Source organism: Typopeltis vanoorti, chromosome 10, assembly GCF_054136105.1.
Source record: "Typopeltis vanoorti isolate ZY-2024b chromosome 10, IOZ_Tvanoo_1.0, whole genome shotgun sequence".
NCBI classification, from domain to species: Eukaryota; Metazoa; Arthropoda; class Arachnida; order Uropygi; family Thelyphonidae; genus Typopeltis; species Typopeltis vanoorti.
In genome coordinates, this window is record NC_143558.1 from 45936482 (window position 1) to 45957515 (window position 21034).

Sequence of the window (21034 nt, forward strand, 5' to 3'; positions counted from 1 at the left end):
TCCTCAAGTTCTGAATGCAATCCCCACTAGACTGATAGCGATTTTCAAATCTAGAACGAGTGATCAACGTTTAAACTTTTATGTTTCTAACCGAAGAAGATCATCAAGACAAATTGATTTTATAACATAGAATTAGCCCGTTAAGACACTAACCATTAAGTATTAACGTTGGATTTATCATTTTTTTTAGTAAGCCAATAAGCAGTGATGCAGTTTTATATATGACTGTCGTAAATAAAGATTATCCTAAATTAGGAACTTAATATGATGAATGATTACAAGATATTGAAATAGTATTCACGGGTTGTAAAATGTGGTAGTAGTCGTAATCTCTTGCCATTTAATCAATATGACAGATAAACGCATGAAAATGGAGCAGAGGAAATAATTCCTTAGAACTTTTGTCAAAAATAAACAAAGCAAGAAAAATAAACAAAAACTGATCTAAGAGTAAATAATGATCGTGAAAAATCTGAAAAACTTGATCAAGGCGAAATTAAGTTTATTATTACTTTTAATTGGTGTTTTAAATTACGAACTAGAAAAGAAGTATTTCAAAATAGTCATTTGACAATTATCTTTAAAAGCATGTACTGTATAGACGGCAAAAGAAAGGCGGAAATTCATCTATATGTATAGTATATTTACGTTATTGAACATTTCGGTAAAATCAAAATGTGAAGGTTATAAAAGAAATGAAAAACTTAAGGAAAATATAATGTGTACGAAGAATAAAACGGAACCAACAAAATAAAGCACAGGAAAGCAGAAGATCCACTGGAAGTGGTAGATGAAAATAGAACTCCGTAAGTAGGAAGTGAAATGGATATTTCATCTGCTGTTCTAACCATGGATAGAGTCAGGTCTAGAAAAAGTCTCTCACTTTCTCTCTCTCTCTCTCTCGACCTTCACAGAATTCGAAACCATATTTCGGTTGGCTACGTTGGCGTCACAGATAACCAGTCATTCTAGTTCCACCGTGTAGTTAGAACGAATGTTATCTTATCTTATTATATGGGAACTCTTAAGAAACCGATCTAACAGAGTATTTGCTAAAGACTATAAAAAACGACAAGTGAGGAAGTGATCATACATAATCGTAAAAAAAACCTGTAAGTTTCGTAATAGCATTCTTGAAGCGTAAAATCATTATCACTGTAGTTGTACTGAAGAAATAATTTTGTTTTTCCTAATTTTGATATTCAAACAGTAAAACTGAAATGGTCTAGTTATAGAATAAAAAATAAAATATACCATAATTTCAATTTTGTTTGCCAAATAAAATATAATCATAACAAAAAACGAATTTTTTTGTTAAGCTCTTATAGCGAATGTTTTTGTAGATCTCGAAAAAAATTGTACAGCAGGGTACACGGGTTTCAGCCCATGTCATTCTAGTCAACGGGATCAGTTGCTCTTCCGAATACGTTGAGAAATCGCACTTCTTCTCAAGATGAGACAACTAAAATCAGAAGCTGTTTGCATTGCATGGACAGCTATAACCTAAGCAATCGGTGCTTGAGTAGTGTCAATGAAAATGCACGGCCTCATAACGAAAGGGCTAAAAATACAAAATATAATTAATGACTGGTTATTCGATAAATGCATATACTTTTTAAACGACATAAATAATGTCTTCGTCACGGCTAATGTATTTATAGGAAGAATAAAGTAGCAATTTATTTTATTAAGTTAACAAACTGAGGTATTATAACAAAATACGTAGCGCACATGAGTTATTACCTTAGGTCTGAAGTATGTGGATGACAAGATGTATGAGAAGATCTTATTATCGCTTTTTTTTTTAAAAAAAACATAAGTTCTTTATTTAAATTGCCATCTAGAGCACATCATTGTACAACTTGTCGAGAGTTATACAGAAAATTTCCCATCGAATGGCGACCGAATATTTGAAGAGAAAGGCATAACGTGTGTGTATATACATATACATATATATATGTTAAAAATACCAAGCTATTTTAAACCTGGTTTTACTCCATTTTCCAAGTAAGCAAACAGACAAACAAGTCAAGTTTGCGCCTGCAAGTGTTGCAAGTCTAGCTGATCCTGCACGTAGTGCAAGACCAAGGCAACTCATGGTAAAAGTAGAATAAGATCTGATCACTAATCTTAATATTTACCCTTAATGCAAAGCACATCTACTGGAGGAGATGTATGATGCTTTGTATTAAAGGCAAGGGGCCACTACCCAGACCGGTTTCGACCTTATGAATAAGTAAAGCCGTCTCTAAAAATTCGGATGATCCCTAGGCAACTCAATTGTGGGCGAAAGACCGTCCATCTCAGCGTTGGCTCCACTCAGTGATGGCTTTCCACCCACCACCACCACCACCGAGCAGAACCGCTCATATTCCGAAGAAAAGCATTCACCGACAAAGCCTCTCACCGGGCCGTGCCGGAAAACACTTTCCCCTGAGACTCAAATTGCTCCCTTAAGGAAAAAACCTTAAAAGAGCGAACTCATAATGGCCCTCACCGGTTTCAACCTTTTTTGAGGTCTCATCAGTGGGAGCCAGGCTAGAAATACCAAGATTTTAGTAATACAGAGCTTATAAGTATTTTACCAGAAGAAGTTACCAGGTGTTTTAACCTTATTATATAAAAATCTCAGGAGGATATATAAATGTAGAAAGTATTCTACCTTGGGTATAATAAATGGTAAAAATACCAAGCTATTTTAAACCTGGTTTTACTCCATTTCCCAAGTAAGCAAAACAGACAAACAAGTCAAGTTTGAATCTGCAAGTTTTGCAAGTCTAGCTGATCCTGCACGTAGTGCAAGACGAAGGCAACTCATGGTAAAAGTAGAATAAGCTCTGATCACTAATCTTAATATTTACCCTTAATGCAAAGCACATCTCCTGGAGGAGATGTATGATGCTTTGTATTAAAGGCATTACATCTCCTCCAGGAGATGTGCTTTGCATTACCTGGACCATTACCTGGTCTATAGCAGCACCCAACTGTATATTTTGTTCTGCTAGTTTCAATCTCACACCAAATAGCCTCAAATGTGCTCTTTTCTCTATCCTGCAGTTCCACTTCTATTCTCCTTGGCTGTAGCTCATCAGCTATCATCAGTAACACTCCTCACCCCATTTTATTCTCTCCGTCACTCCTGGACACACTATACCCCTCAAATTTAATCCCACTAGCTATATCATCTTCTGTCAGCCATGTTTCACTAATGCCAATAACCTGTGGCCCGGAAGTGCCAACCAAGGCCAAAAATTCTTCCTTCTTGTTTCTAATACTTCTGGCATAAGTATACATGAATTGCAGAAGGCCATTTGTCCAATCCCTATTTTGATACCTTATACTTCTTATTGTGCTATCTTCCATCGAAGGTCAGCGACCATCTTGGCGAACAAACTGCGCTCTTGTGCTAATCTGAGCAGTTGTGCACTGTGCTCTTTCCTGTCCACGTCTTGATGTTGTCAAACCATATTCTTTTTCTTCCTCTAGTTCCTTTGCCATCAATTCTTCCTACCAAAATAGTTTGCAGAAGTTGGTATTTGCTGTGATTTGATGTGGCCAAGATATGATGTTTTTCGTTTTTTGATTATTTGTACAAGATGTTTAGCTTTTCCAATGGATTTTAAGACATCTTCATTGGAAATTTTTCTGTCCATGATATCTTTAGCATTCTTCTCTATAGCCACATCTCAAAGGCTTCGATTTTCTTGATGGTTGTCGCCTTCAATGTCCATGTTTCAACTCCATAGAGCAGAATAGACCACACGTAGCATTTCAGCATTCGACATCTGACTTCCATGTTTAGGTCTTTATTGCAGAATAGTGTTTTCATTTTCATGAAGGACTGCCGTGCAACTTCAATCCTTGTCTTTATATCTATTTCTGGATCCCACCGTTCATTAAGCCAGCAACCAATATATTTATATCTTGACACTTGATCAATATTTTTCCCATTGAGTGTCAGTTTCATTGATGAGGCTGGATGTTTGCTGATGATCATGTATTTTGTCTTGTTGATGTTTATATTTATTCCCATTCTTTGGCTTTCTATGTATACTCTGTCAATGAGTTTTTGGAGATCCATAGTGTTATCTGCAATTAGCACGGTGTCATCTGCATATCGTAGGTTGTTAACAATCTTTCCATTTATTGTGATTCCCTCTGGACATTTTTCCAATGCTTTTTTAAAGATTACCTCTGCGTATATGTTGAACAGGAGTGGTGAGAGCACACATCCTTGTCTCACTCCTCTTTTGATGTTAATATCAGTAGTAATGTTGTCTAATTGAACGATTCTGCTGACTGATTTCAGAACGAATAATTCTGCTGACTGATTTCAATACAGATTTGTTATTAGTCTTATGTCTTGTTCATCTAGTCTTATTTGTTGAAGGACTTCTATTAAGTTAGTGTGTCTGACTTTGTCGAATGCTTTTTCAAAATCTATGAAACACATAAAGACAGATTTTTGTTTCTCTATGCATTTTTGTATCAATATTTGAGTACAGAAAAGGGCCTCTCTGGTACCAAAACCATTCCGAAAGCCGAATTGTGTTTCACTTAGAGTTTCTTCACTTTTTCTATAAATGCGATTCTGAATTACTTTCAAAAATATTTTTAATATTTGGCTCATTAGACTAATAAGTCGGAAGTCACCACAGGAATTCGCTTTGGGTTTCTTTGGGACAGTGATAAATGTAGATTTGAGCCAATCTGATGGAAATTCATCACTTTCATATATTTTATTAAATAGGTTTTCAAGAAGTTTGATGTTATCTGGTTCTATTAATTTTAAAAATTCTGTTTGCACACCATCTGGTCCACTGGCTTTTCCTGTTTTACTTGTTCGTATAGCATTCTCTATTTCGCATTTCATGATTGCTGGTCCTTGAATGTTATCTTTTATATTTATAGGCTTCTGTATAGTATCATTGAAAAGTTCTGTTACATATTTTATCCAAATCTGTGCTTTATTCTCTTCTAGAACTATTTTTCCATTTTCGTCTCTTAGAGACACTATTTGCTTTTTCCTCAGTTTTCCGGAAATTTCATTGATTTTCTTATACAGATTGAAATTATCATGTTTCTTCTGAAGCAGTTCAATTTCAGTACATAAATTTTTCATCCAATTTTCCTTGGCTTCTTTTATTTTTTTCTTGATGATGTTATGTGTTTCTGTATATTTGGCTAGGTCTTTGTTTTTGTACATTCTTCTTGTATCAAAAAGAGAAAGAATCTCATCTGTCATCCATTCCTGTTGTTTTATATTATTCACATAACTTACTTCTTCAATACTTGTTGTTACGATGGCATTCTTTAAGCTAATCCAAAGAGATTCCACTCTTTTATTTTCTTCTATGTCAATCTGTTGTAATCGCAGGTTAAGCTGTGTCTTGGCACTTTTATTTATGTTCGGGTCTTTCAGTTTTTCTACATCAATTTTCGTTTTCTTCTTTTGTGATTTTTTAGCTGATTTTAATCTAAGACGTACTTCTGCAACTATGGGATTGTGGTCTGATGAGATATCTGCTCCAGGATAAGTCTTTACACTCTTTATACTACTGTGGAATCTTTTATTTATCAGTATGTAATCAATTTGATTTCTGACAATGTTATGTCGTTTATCTTGAGGCGATTTCCAAGTGTACAGTCTTCTGGGTGGAAGTTTAAACCAGGTATTTGCTAATGTTAGATCTTCTTCCTGACAGAACTGGACTAGGCGAACTCTTCTGTCATTTCTGATGCCTAAGCCATGTTCACTAACAATTTCTCCATCACCCCCTCTTCCCACTTTTGCATTGAAGTCATCCATCACTATGTGTATATCATGTTTTTTGTTAGGTTTTTAATCTCTTTTAGGTGTTCATAAAACTCTTCAACATCTTCTTCACGTTTGTCAGCTGTGGGTGCATAAGCTTGGATGATATTTATGTTAACGGGGTTTACCTTAAGTTATAACAGCATTATCCTTTCAGAAAATGAAATCCAATTTATTACTGATTTATTGATTTCTTCATCTACTATTACAGCTACACCATGTCGATGTTTATTCTCATCATTCCCAGAGTAATACATTGTCGTATTATCTTGTTGACAGATCCTGGCCATCTTGTCTCGCAAATTCCCAAAATCCGGATGCCCAGCCTCTTCATTTCTCTTGTGGCATTTCTTAATTTGCCAGCTTCATACAGAGTTCTGACATTCCAAGTTGCGATTTTAAAAGTGGACATCATTTTGAGCCCGGAGATTCTTCGCATCCCTGTCCCATTTAAGGGACGCCGGGAACTTGGGGCCAATTGTAAGGGTTTGCTCGCCATGGTGGTTGTTCTGGAGATAAGGTAGAGCAGTAGTTTCTCCGTTTGCTTTCTGCTCCGCAGTATTACAGACGTACACAATATAATCATATTGCCATCTGTAAATCTCTGATCACAAGCTTTTCCGTCATCATTTGGCTTCAACCTTGTGTCAGTACTGACAATGCTGCTTCCCAATGTCTTATACTAACTATCCCATTCTGATTCGTAGTCTTTCGTACTCGCTTGGGCATATTACACGCACTCATACACTCAACTGTCTCCCTAAAATCTGCATATCTACTCTCCCCCCCTTAATAACTCTAGTTTCCCTGGTTCTGTACATTCACTTCCACTACATTCGACAACACCTTTTCAAGTCTCCATACACCAAATCTATTCAAATGTAAACCATCCATCTTATATAAATCCTTTCACCCATCGAACTCACTCCACACATTCACAAATTCCACACCACTCGTCCTGCATGATTCACGCATAAAGCCATTTGCAATCATGGCCCTCCTTCTATACTCTTCACTGTCATACCGCGGTAACAGATTCTCCATCCAAACTCTCTCACTCTTCTCTTTTGCTACCTCAAGCAATTCCTTCACATCCTCACTCATAGCCAATTTGTCTCCTTTCAAATCATTTGTACCTGCTATCACTATCAATTCTTTCACCCGCTGGTTTTGCATTCTAATTGTCTCGCTTACATCCTTAACGTTCGCACCAGGTTGGTACAATTTTGTTAAACTCTCAACTAACACACCTCTTACTAAGGAATCTCCACACAACACTCGCTCTTTCATTTTGTTTACACTCACTATCATACTCTTATTTTTTCTATCATACTTTTGCCGTTTATGAGTCGGTACGCTCGGTAAACATTTTTGCCAACGCTCCAGCTGTCGATTTGCCCCTGTGTATCGCTCCGCGTAACCGAACGATCTCACTCATTGCATCAGTCTCATCATTTTTATTCTCCGATAATTCTTTCATTCGTTCTGCATGTTTACCTTCATTCTCACTTTCAGCGCCACTCTCACAGCTATCTGGTACTACCTCGCAAATATCACTATTCATACCTCGCATATCACTATTTTCTACATTCTCACTTTCAACAACGATATCACTCTCACGACCTGAAACACTCTTTCAATTCTCACATTCTTTACACTTTCTGCATACATTCACTCCACTATCATTGTTTAACCAGACTCCAACCGCTCTCCTCAATGCATACAGTTCGCAAACAGTACACTAATAAGTACCGGTACACATTATAAGTTTGCAACCCATGTGTTAGCTGTATCCATAATATGTGTCATTCGAGGCTACTGTCAAGAAAGCAAGAGTGAACGAAAGGTTTAAAAAATATTTTTACTCCTAGAACTCATATATATATATATATATATAAACCATATGGATATGTTTTCTGCATATGGTGAACGAAATCTATGATTAGCTTATTTATCTAGATCACTCAGTTGAAAGAATGAAATATGCAGTTGTCTGTAATCCTGCAAATTGACTGTAAAAAACAGATTTATCCTAATTTTTCGGGAATTCAAATTAAAATTAACAACCGCTGTTAATACTGAAAATTATAAAGAATGAAAATAGGTATGCGATTTAGGGGGGGGGAATATATATATATATATATATATATATATATGTATGCAAGATACCAAGTAATTTTTTATAAACTTAGTTTTTAATCCTATTTCCCAAGTGAGCAAACAGACAAGTAAGTCAAGTTTGCGCCTGCACATAGTCTGAGGCAACTCATGGTAGTGCTACATTAGGCAACTCGTGCCTTTAATACATAGCATCATACATCTCCGCAAGGTGGATGTGCTTTACATTAAGGGAAAAATACTAAGGAAAGTGATCAGTTCTTAATCCACCTTTATCACGAGTTGCCTAGAGTGGCACTACTATGAGTTGCCTCAGACTTGCAATACGTGCAGGCGCAAACTTGCCTTACTTGTCTCTTTGCTCACTTGGGCAACAGAATTAAAAACGAAGTTTATAAAAAATTACTTGGTATCTTGAATACATAATATACCCAAGTTAAAAAACTTTCTACATTATATATATATATATATATATATATATATATATTCTAAATCTCTACATTATTGAAGACAACTCGATGATAGAAAGATGAGAGATTATTAGTAACTAGAATACTTGAAGGCAGTGAGAGCTTGAGGGTAAAAGAGATAAAGAGTATAATGTTAATGAAAGCAAGTAACACATAAACATCGCTTTTTTTCAGGTCACGGGGCTGGGACAAGGTACAAGATGCTAAAAGAAACCTGCCATCTAGTGGCAAACGCTACAAGTGTCAACACAATGGTTGTGCATACGCTAAGAAAATCCTTACCTTTGTAACAAGGCGGTACTTCACTCTACATCAACTATTCCTCCCCCCCTCCCCCTTGCTATATATTCTTTGTTATCAAGAGTGTATTATCTTGAGTGAGCAAATGATTTTTATTTGTGCAGGATTTTTGTCTAGTGCTAGTAAGAGGAAGAAGGAGATTAGTATTGTCTACTGGAACTTGATACTTATATTTCTTTTTCTGTCTTGTAGGCATCTATTCTTTGCCTGAGCAGTCGTCGCTGGAAAGATCGTCAAGTGTTAATGGGCTCCGCATCGTTTTCTCGCATGGCTAGAAAGCAACGCTGGAGGTAGCCACGTCTGTATCTTTCTTTCTCCAATCCACATACAAGAGTCCACTTCTATTAGAAGAAATCTATACGCATACAATATATTCGTGTAATCAACACTATTGCCGCCTAGCGGCAAATTTTGGTAAAAATGACGACCAAGAGTGTTAAACGCTGGAGTGGAGGTCAAGTACTGGCTTGCGTTATAGTTTTGGCTTCGACAGCACCTTCAGTAGATGCGGACAATGTGACAAAGTGTAAAGATGGCCTTATTCTACCACGGTGGAAGCCAGACGAGAACCTCAGTGGAGGAGACATCTTTGCTCGAGGACTTGTCTATTTTGTGGCACTAGTATACATGTTTGTTGGAGTATCTATCGTTGCGGATCGTTTTATGGCTGCCATTGAAGTAATTACATCAAAGGAAAAGGAAATGGTGATAAAGAAACCAAATGGGGAAACGCAGACGATCAGCGTAAGGATATGGAACGAAACCGTTTCTAATTTGACCTTAATGGCATTGGGATCATCAGCACCTGAAATTCTACTGTCAGTCATTGAAGTGTATGCCCAAAATTTCGAAGCAGGTGAACTGGGACCTGGTACTATTGTGGGCAGTGCAGCTTTTAACATGTTTGTGATTATTGCGATTTGCGTATGGTCAGTGCCCTCCAATGAAAACAGAAAGATCAAACATCTTCGGGTGTTTTTCGTCACCATGACTTGGAGTGTTTTCGCTTACATCTGGCTCTATCTGATTCTTACATGGTCATCGTACGGAGTCATTGACGTTTGGGAAGGATTGTTAACATTCTTCTTCTTTCCTATGACGGTTATAACAGCATACATAGCCGACAGACGTCTTCTTATCTATAAGTATCTCTCCAAGAAATACAGGATGAACAAACGAGGTGTGATTGTAGGAGGAGAGGGAGACGGTGATTTGGAAATGGGTGCGGCAAAGTCAAATCATATCCCCGATGGAGGATTAAAGGTCTTCGATGAGGAATCAAACGATGAGATTAGGGAGTTTGAAGAGCACAGGATGGAGTACATTCAGATTCTCCGAGAACTTAGGAGAAAGCACCCGGATGCTAGCATGGAAGATATTGAGATGATGGCTAGAGAGGAAATTCTAAATCGTGGACCCAAAAGTAGGGCTTTCTATCGGATCCAGGCTACACGCAAGTTGATGGGAGGTACCAATCTGATGAAAAGGAAGATTGAGAAAACAGACAAGAAAGAAGAGGAAGAAAAGAAAGTACCCGAAGACAACACCATTAAATTCTTTTTTGATCCGGGTCATTACACTGTCATGGAAAACGTTGGCAAATTTGGTGTGACTGTTGCTTGCGAGGGAGATTTAATCGCATCGGCTTCGGTTGACTACGTCACGGAGGATGGTACAGCCAACGCCGGCTCCGACTACGAGAAAAGTGAAGGCACTCTCATATTCCGACCTGGTGAGTCACAGAAGCAAATTTTCATCACCGTCATTGACGACGAAGTTTTCGAAGAAGACGAACATTTTTACGTGAGGCTTAACAATCCCCAGTATGTGACGCAATCGGATATGGCAGTGGGTCTGTCAGCAGTAAAGCTAGCCACCCCGTCCATCGCTACAGTCATGATCCTAGACGATGATCACGCTGGCATCTTCACCTTTGATGTAGCAGAAAGTGAAATTCCCGAGTCTATCGGGGAATTCCGTCTTAAGGTAAACAGGTATAGCGGCGCCAGAGGAAGAGTCGTATTACCCTTCAGGACAATAGAGGGTACAGCAAAGGAAGCAAAGGATTATGAAGGATTAGAAGGAGAGGTTATCTTCGAGAATAATGAGACTTCGTAAGTAATTTTTATTCATATTGCATGACAGCAGTTGAGTTTATAATTTATCTTTATGCATGAATATTGTCTTCTTAATATATCAATATCAATATGTTTTACTCTCAAAGTTAAACATTCGAAATAGCTCAGAGATGTTTAAGCCGTCATTTTTCATAGCATACCATATTTAGAATAATATCAGAAAACTCGTTTTCTGAAATGGTGTATTTTTATAAGAATATCTCAATATTATATCAAACATATTACGTTATGTTTTTTAATAATTTCCATACTATTTTAGTGTGCTTTCTGTTATATGTTAATAAGCTCTCAGTTTCAATTTGTCTTCTAATCTTTTTCATCATTCGCCTTTTCTCCGGCGCAACTCAGAAAAAAGTGGAAGGTTACGGGACACTTTTACTTTTGAGTGCTTTTCTTAGTTCTAGGATGAATGATTATATTAACATGCATAGAAACATTTCAATGTAAGTTAGAAATAAAAAGTCGTTAACAAATAACAATTACATGTGTTATTTTTTGCTACGTAATTCGCGCGTACTAACAAAACAGTTCTTAACTACGGTACTCAAAAATAAATAAATAAAATAAAATAATAATATCAGTTTCGAATGCATATTGTCAATAGGCTCGCAGTTATATCAGATATTACTGGTACTGAGAATGTTAGTTTCTCATGCAAATTAATTGTACACGCTAGAGAAATTGCAGAAAACATAGGCTAGTTGGTTCTACAACATTTGCGGAGAATTAATATAAAAAAAGAAGTTAGGTGATAGATGATTTTTCATTACTAAGTGTAAGACCACTACTCTGTTCACTGGACTCCTGATGTGAGCTTCCGGCCTCCGGTAAGTTGAAAGGTCTAAAAAAGCATAAAGATGTTTATTATGTTTAGTTTCTAGAGCACCGTTTCCAGATTATTATTATGTCTTAGTCCACCCATTAGTGCGAAAGTATCACAGGATTACAAACCGTTTTGTGGATGAGATTCTCATTTATGGATATAAACAGGCAAAAAGAAAAATAACTGAATAAAGTTTAAAAATATGAAAATATTTTTAGTAAGATCGCCAAGGACAAACCATCAGTGTGCATAAATTGCGTACAATAATTATCTTTTCCTTAAGTGCAATCACTTTCTTTGCGCTACTGTTATGAGCGATAACATTGCTTTACTTGGATTTAAAGCTAGCGATTGTTTGTTTGTTTTTGGCTCTGGTCGAGATACATTATCAGCCCTTCCCGTATGACGTCATATCTCAAGATTTGCAGGAAGACTGGACTAACTTTACTGATATACAGTATATATTTAGGAGAAATAAAAGCAAGTTAGGAGAGAGAGAGAGAGATTATTTTAATAATTCCCAAGTAATTTTTCGATAACCATAATCAATTAGCTCAAGCATTCACGTTTTCTTTCTTATATATATATATATATATATATAAAATGTGTGTGTGTGTGTGTGTGTGTGTGTGTGTGTGTGTGTGTGTGTGTGTGTGTGTGTGTGTGTGTGTGTGTGTGTGTGTGTGTGTGTGTGTGTGTGTGTGTGTGTGTGTGTGTGTGTGTGTGTGTGTGTGTGTGTGTGTACTATACTGAACTGAAACAAGTTTCATCAAACAATATGGGTCCTTATTACATATAATAAAGTAAAAGCAAAAACGTAACAAAGTTAATATCAAGTATGAATTTTATTAACACTTAAATACAACACAGAAAAATAAACTCAAAATAAACAGAAAAACAGAAATTAGGAAATATTTTATGTAATGCCACGGATGTGTATGCCATGAAACAAGAAGGGCCCATTTCATTAATAGAGGTAAACAGAGTTTATTCCTATAAATATTCTTATTCGTATAATAATAGACAATACTAATTTTGAAATTAACGTTTAATTAATCGAAATTTAATCTTGCAAAAATGCGCCCGCTCAACGAGGAAAAGTAATAATATACCGTCAGGCGAGTTATCCCTTGAAGGAAAATGTGACAACACCGTCCAGAGCGAACGTGTTAAAGCTGCGAAATCTATGATTAAATATGTACCCTCTCATAGTTTGTATTATATTTCATTAAAAAAAAAATGTTGGTCGCGATCTGCCAAACTTATTTTGCAGCCCAATAACGGGTGGTGACCAGCAGTTTGAAATATAACATCTCCGTTAATGTTTACGTATTTTACTTTTTATGTGTTAGTAATAAAATATGTAAGTAATAGTTTTACAGTAATATAGAAAAACTGAGTATCTAATAATTTCAGGGAATATTCTAGTAGTTATTTGATAGGTTATAAGGTAAAGTACGAAATATCAATTCAGAGATTTTTTTGTCTTCATAGAAATTTCTTCTCAAGCTTTTTTTTTGTCTCTGAAGGAGGGAATTTTGATAAAGAGGTGAGATTCATACTTAAACCTGATGCCACTTCGTTTAATAAGAATATTAGGAAAAGAAAACCTTATGAAAATGTAATTAAGAATGTGTCTACTCATGTTTCAACAAAGATAAATTCCGTAGACTGGCCCCTCCAAATGCATGGACTTGAAATTTTATATCGCATTTGAAATCTTTGCTAAAATTTATTGAAATACTTCATTGTTAATAAGAAAACAATTTAAAGAAATTTAAGTTCGGAGCAGTTTTCAGGTTATCTAGAACATTTCTTTACATGTTGAAATGTGAAGTTAAATGCTTCAAGTTTGGATTGTTTCGAATAACGGAACAATCTGAAGCAACGAAGGTTATGTGGCCTAAGTTGCTTCGGTAATTACATACATTCCTCTGGCATTTTGCAGAATGAAAAACCTGATTTTTTCACAAGGAAAATCCCTGATAGCTCCACATGTGATCTGCTAATTTGTATCCACGTGAAAATCTCCCATTAAGATTATATGATTCGAACCCACGTCATTCCTGACTAAACTATAGACAAACAGCAGCGCGTCACATTTGATGAAATATTAAGCGTATGGCTTGATTTTCATGCATTCATGTCTTATTGCGATGTTGTTAAATGCCAAAACACCAGCGCTGTTTATTTTCAATGGTCCTATACTTTAAAAGTATTTAATTTTCGAATGATAATTACATATAAAGGAGGTGCTTCCAAAATCCTCAGTCCAAGTATTTCCTCTACGAGTATAAAGTGGGAATAAAGGATGAAAATTTCTAACCAGAATTTTGCCTTTCTTTCACAATCCACTCCGCTCATCTCCTAACTGAAATTTATCGTAGTTTAAAATATTACGTTTAGCCCAGTCACATTTTCATGTGCTCGCTGAAGCATGCGACGTTATATATATCAGAGAGAGGGGAATCCGGTGATCATGATTAAGAAAAATTTCTAGATATTTGCTGTCTACAGTTCTGTTTATGTGATTTCGATTTTTTATTAGTTTATCCTATCCATTGATATTGCACATAGACAGGGCTGTTAAATGAATTAAAAAAGAGATAAATATTCGAGCTAAGCAACGATAATGTATCGAATTATCTGCATTAACATTTAGAATAATAAGTGTATCAATTCATCGTAGATTAGGATAAGGATAAACGTCAGAAGTTGAAGGCCGTTGATTTCACCGCTGATACTCCACAAAAATGTTATGCACATAAAACAAAACTGTTTATAACCACAGAAGAATAACAATGGCACATATTTCATTGACAACTGTTGAAGAATTACAACGGTGCATCATTCGTTTTTATTTATAACAATTGATAAACTTCATATATCAAATGACACATTTTTATTAATACAGTTATAAGATGAATCAGTCTTCAAAAATAGGATGTAAAATGTCTAGTGGTTTCCGAATATAGAATAAGTGAATCTCTCGAATAACTGTAGTTTTCCTTAGAGAGAGAGAGAGAGAAATAACTCGTCCTAGTGTGATCTTTATTCTCAAGACCATGTGTTCATTCCTTCTGTCTATTGTCATATCGCCAAGTGAAGGGAATTATCTTTTATCTCTACACTCTCGAAGCACCACTTGATATATAGGAGTAGACACTTGTACAAAGAGAAACGTCCTCCAGAGAATGGACTCTATAATATTTATACCACTTCACAAAAGTTGTCGCACAACAAGCGTGACAAGTTGCTTTAAACAGACCTTTGACAAGATGAGGCACTCACGACACAAAATAGAGCTATTTGTCGCGTTATGACAAAAATTTAAGGTTTCCAAGGAAACGATCGTAGTTATCATGAAAACATGCAAAGAAAGAGGCAAAGGAATAAGAAAGAAGCAAAGTCACTTTTCAACGTGTAAGGTGTATGGAAGTATGAAGTCTATAAGAACAAACCCAGGAAGGACTCAGAACGTGACTGAGAAACGAACTTGAAAGAGCTTATTTTCAGTCTTTCTCACTAGAATACAGTTGATCAACTCTGACAGTTGTCTTTGCATCTATGGATTTAAAATTGGGTATGGGAAGCAGGCTCTTCAAACAAGCAAGCAGACAACGCGCATCTCTCTCTTTCTGTCTCTCTCACACTCTCGATATTTTCGATTCATTGTTTGTTTGTTTTTTCTATAAGCCTTATTCCTACTCAAGATAAAAGTCAATTTTATCCCAGTTTCGATCCTTTTTCCTTGATGCTGTAAAGATAATCTCAGCAAAAACCATCTCACTATTGTTGTGATCTCATCTAATAAATCAATAGAGCAAACAGACGAAATTAATGAGAAAGTTCGTATCAGATTGAGGGAAGCTGATGGACGTATTGATTACATTCACAATATCCACTTTCATTTTCGTGTGAGGAACACGATGAGTTCAGAAAATAAAGGTACGTGCCATTCTTGCCGAACGCTGTCAGGATGAAAGATGACCAAGGGTATCAAAGCTTCTTGGGCTTCGTCCTCTCTCTCTCTCTCTCTCTCTCTCTCTCGCACACACACACACACACACAGAGAGAAAGAGAGAGAGAGAAAATAATTCATACTTCCGCGGTTCCTTCACAAAGTAAGTACAAGCTAGCGAGTTCCCAGAAATGATAAATTCATTTGAAAAGTGTTACATGAAACAATATTACTTCCGGAACTATTATCATCTCTTCCGCCAGAAGCATGGAATTTCTTTCTCTGTCACTCACATCGCAATTTCATAAACGTGATCAAGAAAAGAGTAATTCGACGCAATCTTACACTCTAATAATTTAGTTAACATCATATTCTAGTTGTTCAGTCGGTGTTTGAAAGTATTTCATGTAATTTAATAATATTCTATAATAAAATATTTACTGTATTTCCGGAACATAAACTACTCTTCTTTTAAAAAGTAAAATCAAACTTCATCTTATGCACTATGAGGTTAGCAATCTGTCGCATAAATACACAGAAATGGCTGCTTTGCCTGCAAAACTCATTATCCTATTAGAAAAAGAGAACAGTTGCTGTGTTTCATTGGTCCACTCTTAGAACTTCGTAAAAGGTTAGGCGATTAAAGTCAATTAAAAATATGTATATATACACTACATGTGTTAGTTTGCACGTAGTAACTATTCAGATGTACAAGTGGGGAGTATATGTATATGTGGTGAGTGTTTGCCTCATCAATTATTATTGTAGCCGATATGACGATTAAAAGATCAATAGAGTCATAGCGATTTTCTAATGTTCAATAGTAAAAATCATTCGGTTAACAATTTTTGATGTATATAATGCAGTCTTTTTTAGTCTTGTAAACCTATTCAATTTGATGCATGCATTAATGTTTTTTGGGGCAAAATATTATTTTCTTACACGATTCTGCAATTTGTAAATGCATGATCTAAACTACACTGCTGTTCACACGCTAAGGACGAACTACATTTTTATATGTATATGAAAACATTTCATGACTACCGCCAAATATGAACATAAATTTATTGCCAGCGTATTAATAAATTATATTACACACAAATGTGTTATAAATTTCGTATAAATTAAATTGCAATACGTTTCTGGCAAAAGTTACAAGTTTCCAAAGGACATAGTTAAGGAATTAATGTACAGTGCTTACAGAAAACTATGCGGTGAGACATTTCAGTATGGAATATGTCCACCCCGAACTGCGATGCAGCTCTCATAACATCGTACCATACTTAGCACCAGGTGATTCAGGGGTTCTTCAGGCCAACTGGCCCATTTATACTTCAGAGCAAGAAGAATTAGAAGGCCGTAGAATTACTGATAGTAATTCTACGGCCTTTTTCAAGCTTTTCAATAATTCTTCCCCGCGTGAAGTCATCTAGATGATGTCTTTGAAACATTACAAGACATCTAAGTTTGCCACTTTATTTCTTCACGAAAAGAGCGTTCTTCAAACACAATTCACTTAGCGCAGCCTTTTGCCTTTTATTCTGTTGCGTGCTACCAAGTTACCCCTTTCTGCGCGATTCGAAATTTTGAATGTGTATGCGCTTTCTACTCGAAATTCAAATTGCCACAATCTGATTCTTCTGAATTTGTGGTTGTAATCTTCAACAATATTGTTCGGACTTCGATTTTGGATACTAGTGTATTATTATGTATGTCAGTAGTTAGGATGATGCCCTTTGGTAGAAGAGACAATTGGAATCTTTTCTAGGACCAGAAGGATTTTCAAATAAGTCCTTTCAACTTTCTAAGGGCGTTTATAAGGACTTTCAACTGAATGTGACTTAGCTGGTCTCATATGAAGATTCAAGGTTTTATAAACAATTGACAACCACAACGTAGTATGTAAAGGATATCGGAAGGAGAGATCAATCGGCCGTGAGATGCGGTGATTGATTCATTCAATCCAATACCCTTGGAGGGTAATGGATGGCAATGCTGTAGCCAGTGAAGTTTTAACTGAGGCTCGGCTATTGCTGTTACTCTCCTGCCATGATCAGAGCTTTCATTTCATAACTCAATAACACCTTATCCCCACACAGTCCTCTACAGATAACGGGGAAGATGAAAAGCATTCTTGCTTCGCCCCTTTAAGCCAGTCCTTATAAGGACTATAAGGACGTAGTATGTAAAGAGGATTAACCACTCCATCACAGTAGTAATTAGGTTTCTATGAAGTCAACTTGACCATGTCAGGCCATCGAGCCTAAGAGGTAATGGGAAGATAAGATGAGTGAGATTATCTAAAACAGGGATGGTAATCAAGGAACGAATCTGGCATAGAGAAGGATTTCAGTAAAACCACGGACAATTTCGAAAACCCAAATAAGATATGGAAATTACTGAAAAATTAATTTAGAATAAGAATTTTTATTCTGAAATTAACCATTATCTTCGAGACCCAAAATGTTTTCATCAAGTAGCTATTTGGACAGCTCCTTGAATTACAAGAAAGAAATTAGATTTTGGAAGCTTCTTCTTTATAATTATTACTCTATTAAGATAATAATTAAAAACCTACTAAATTTTTTGGCAGTTTAGGACAAGCTTTAGCTTCTGAAACGATGGAGAGATAGATAGATAGATATATAGAGAGAGAAGCTAGAATAAAAATCAATTTATACAAAACTTAATGTCTTCTTTACAATTTTTAAACGGAATACGATTTCAAAAAGTAAAAAAGTAAAAAACCATCTTCTTATTGAAAACACATCAGTACGTAACTATAAATAGTTTTTTATTCCTGCCATGTAACTATGATAATATGTTTTCCTCTTAATAAACTATTTTAATACGACAATGAGAAATTACAAGATAATCCATTCCGCTCCATATATTCCTATTACTTTATTAATTTTTATTACTTTATTTAAAGTCGTTGGATGAAGTGTGCAGAATAACAGCGCAGAAAAAACGTTTACGATTATTTGTTCTGATAAAGAAAAGGATACCTAATATAATTTTTCCTCCATAAGCCATCCTAGCACAATTAGAAGCTGAATCCAGTTTGAACTATGAAAGGTGAAATCAAAGAAAACATATTTTTTTGTATAATAAAGTTCCCCTTTAGAAGGAAAAAATGTTGCAAAGTGATTTGCATATAAGCAACTGAGGTGAGTGATATGTATAACGAATAGATCTGATACGGCATATGAAAAAAAGATCGAGTGAAAAAAACGGCAAAAAAAAAAAAAAACTGAAAGAGTCAAAGAGCAACTGGGGTGAGTGAAGGAAATTCATAATTCAGTTTGGTTATAAAGAGATATTTATAATGTTATAAAAATATATTTCCAGTGGAATTCCCATTAAGATCTTATAAACGTGTAAAAGAGGATTACTTCATCCCTTCTAAGAAAAAAAATTTTTTTTTTTTCATATGTGCTTGAAATAAAAAACATTTGGAATATGAGGTGATGGCAATTTCGATGTCATACGGATGGAAAAATTCAGTAAATGTTTCTATCTCTATCTCTACTTCTTTATCTCTCTCTCCTTTTCTTCTTTTCCACTCACATACCAACATAGGATTTACACGAACAAACGCGATCTGGATAAGTTGCAGCAAAAGGATTATTCGCAAGATGGTCTTCGAAATCTCATGCAACGTTTTTGTCCCATTTCTAGGCCGCAGCTTTAAGGTGCTTTTGTAATGGGGTCAAAGAAAGCTAAAACTTTGTTCTCAAGTCCAAACCATGGTTTTAGCCACTTCATGTGTTTAAAGTGTAAAGCAGTGGTTTCATACCTAAAAAATCAACTGCAACATAAGGTAAGGCTGCCAAGTATTCGGTGCATCTCGATCAAACTAGGAGAGCTGTGAGCATCACTTCCTAATCCTGTGCTTACTTTTACTCTTGAAAAATCCTCTCCGGCACGCTATACACTAGTAATTTAATGCCTAAGAATGAGATGGCGTGAGAATTTTAGTGCGCACTGACACGTATAGAGATTGAAGAGACTAAAGTGATCTGAATAGCAATTCTAAGCTCCATCAGACACGAATGTCAGTACTCCACTCTGGCACATCTAGTTGCGCACGCATGCACAGCTATCTCAATAATAATATCCAAAGTTTCCTTTCCGCGATTTAATGAATAACCGAATATTGCCGAACCCGATCTGAGGGCATGTACTCATAAATTACTCGGAATATTTATTTTATGGACTTTAAAAGACATCCAAAATTAGCTGAAATTGAACGAATGAAAGTTATTCTTTCTTAAAATTACTTTTCCTTAAATGTTTAGATAAGGACGCATTGTGACTATGTACTCTTTTTCATTTGCAAAGAAATAAATTATCTGCGAATGATTTATAATATCGGACACATATATCAATTAAATAACGCTAATGTTAACCTTATGGTTATAATTCCTCGCCATCTCCAGAGCTTTCATACACACAGTCAGAGCAGCAACGTTCTTTGGATGGGAAGATCAGGATTTAATTCTCATCGTATTACGATAGAAGCATTTATAACGGATTTTCATCAGCAGAAGTTAAGTTCAGCCAGTCTTAGAGGAAGACAGCATGATTTCCTCTCCCGTAATCTTAGCTTTTTCTTAACACAAAACAAATAAACCGTCCAGAGAAAAAAAAAAAAAAAAAACACACACACACACACACACACACACACACACACACACACACACACACACACACACACACACACACACACACACACACACAAAATGTCATAATGACGTTTCTTCTTTGTTGAGATTTGCCATAATCTTAACCAAATCCACTTCCCATTTCTCTTCTTTTATACCAATTCTACGACTCCATCTATCCCAAAATTATAAAATGTAGCAATGTGGTATATCCCGACTGAAGGCTCAATGTCTTAAATGGAATCTTTATACATAACGCCATTGCAATAGAACAAGCAGCAATTAATGAAAGAGTTTAATTAAGGAATTACCGAACTGCGGAAATTCGTTTATATCGCCTCTAATCGATTATGCAATTGTCTTGCCTTGATATGCTCCATTACACATGAAACTGTCTAATGTATTTTTTATCCTCCTTTTCCTTCACTAGACAGTATTTATCTAAATTCTTGCTGATTTTAAAAACGAAAAGAAAAGCCTCTTAAAACAATTCAACTGCACATAGTAGTCAAGAAATATTATTGCTAAATCGTCAGCAAATTAATAAATATATGACAGCAGTTTATAACAGAGGAATAAACTCTGAAATATTTAAAGTGGCACTATTCCATGAAAGTAGTTATTGACTGACACACTTTTTAAAGAGTTTACCTCATTCTGATCTTTGTCCATTTACCCTTCGTATGTAATAATTGGGCGAAAATATTTCCCATAAAACTTTTAAAGGCACTCATCATAACAT

At 35.7% G+C, this 21034-nt stretch overlaps 1 protein-coding gene across 2 annotated transcripts in view; it reads left to right on the plus strand.

The window, feature by feature from the left end:
- Positions 1-21034, plus strand: part of LOC150102386 (sodium/calcium exchanger 1-like) — a 362807-nt gene that overhangs the window by 118616 nt on the left and 223157 nt on the right. For both annotated transcript variants that reach the window (XM_090399718.1, XM_090399719.1), the window contains exon 2: positions 8896-10817. In XM_090399718.1, coding sequence (XP_090255844.1) covers positions 9124-10817 — 1694 coding nt within the window. In that variant the 5' untranslated portion in view covers positions 8896-9123. The remainder of the gene's footprint in view (positions 1-8895; positions 10818-21034) is intronic.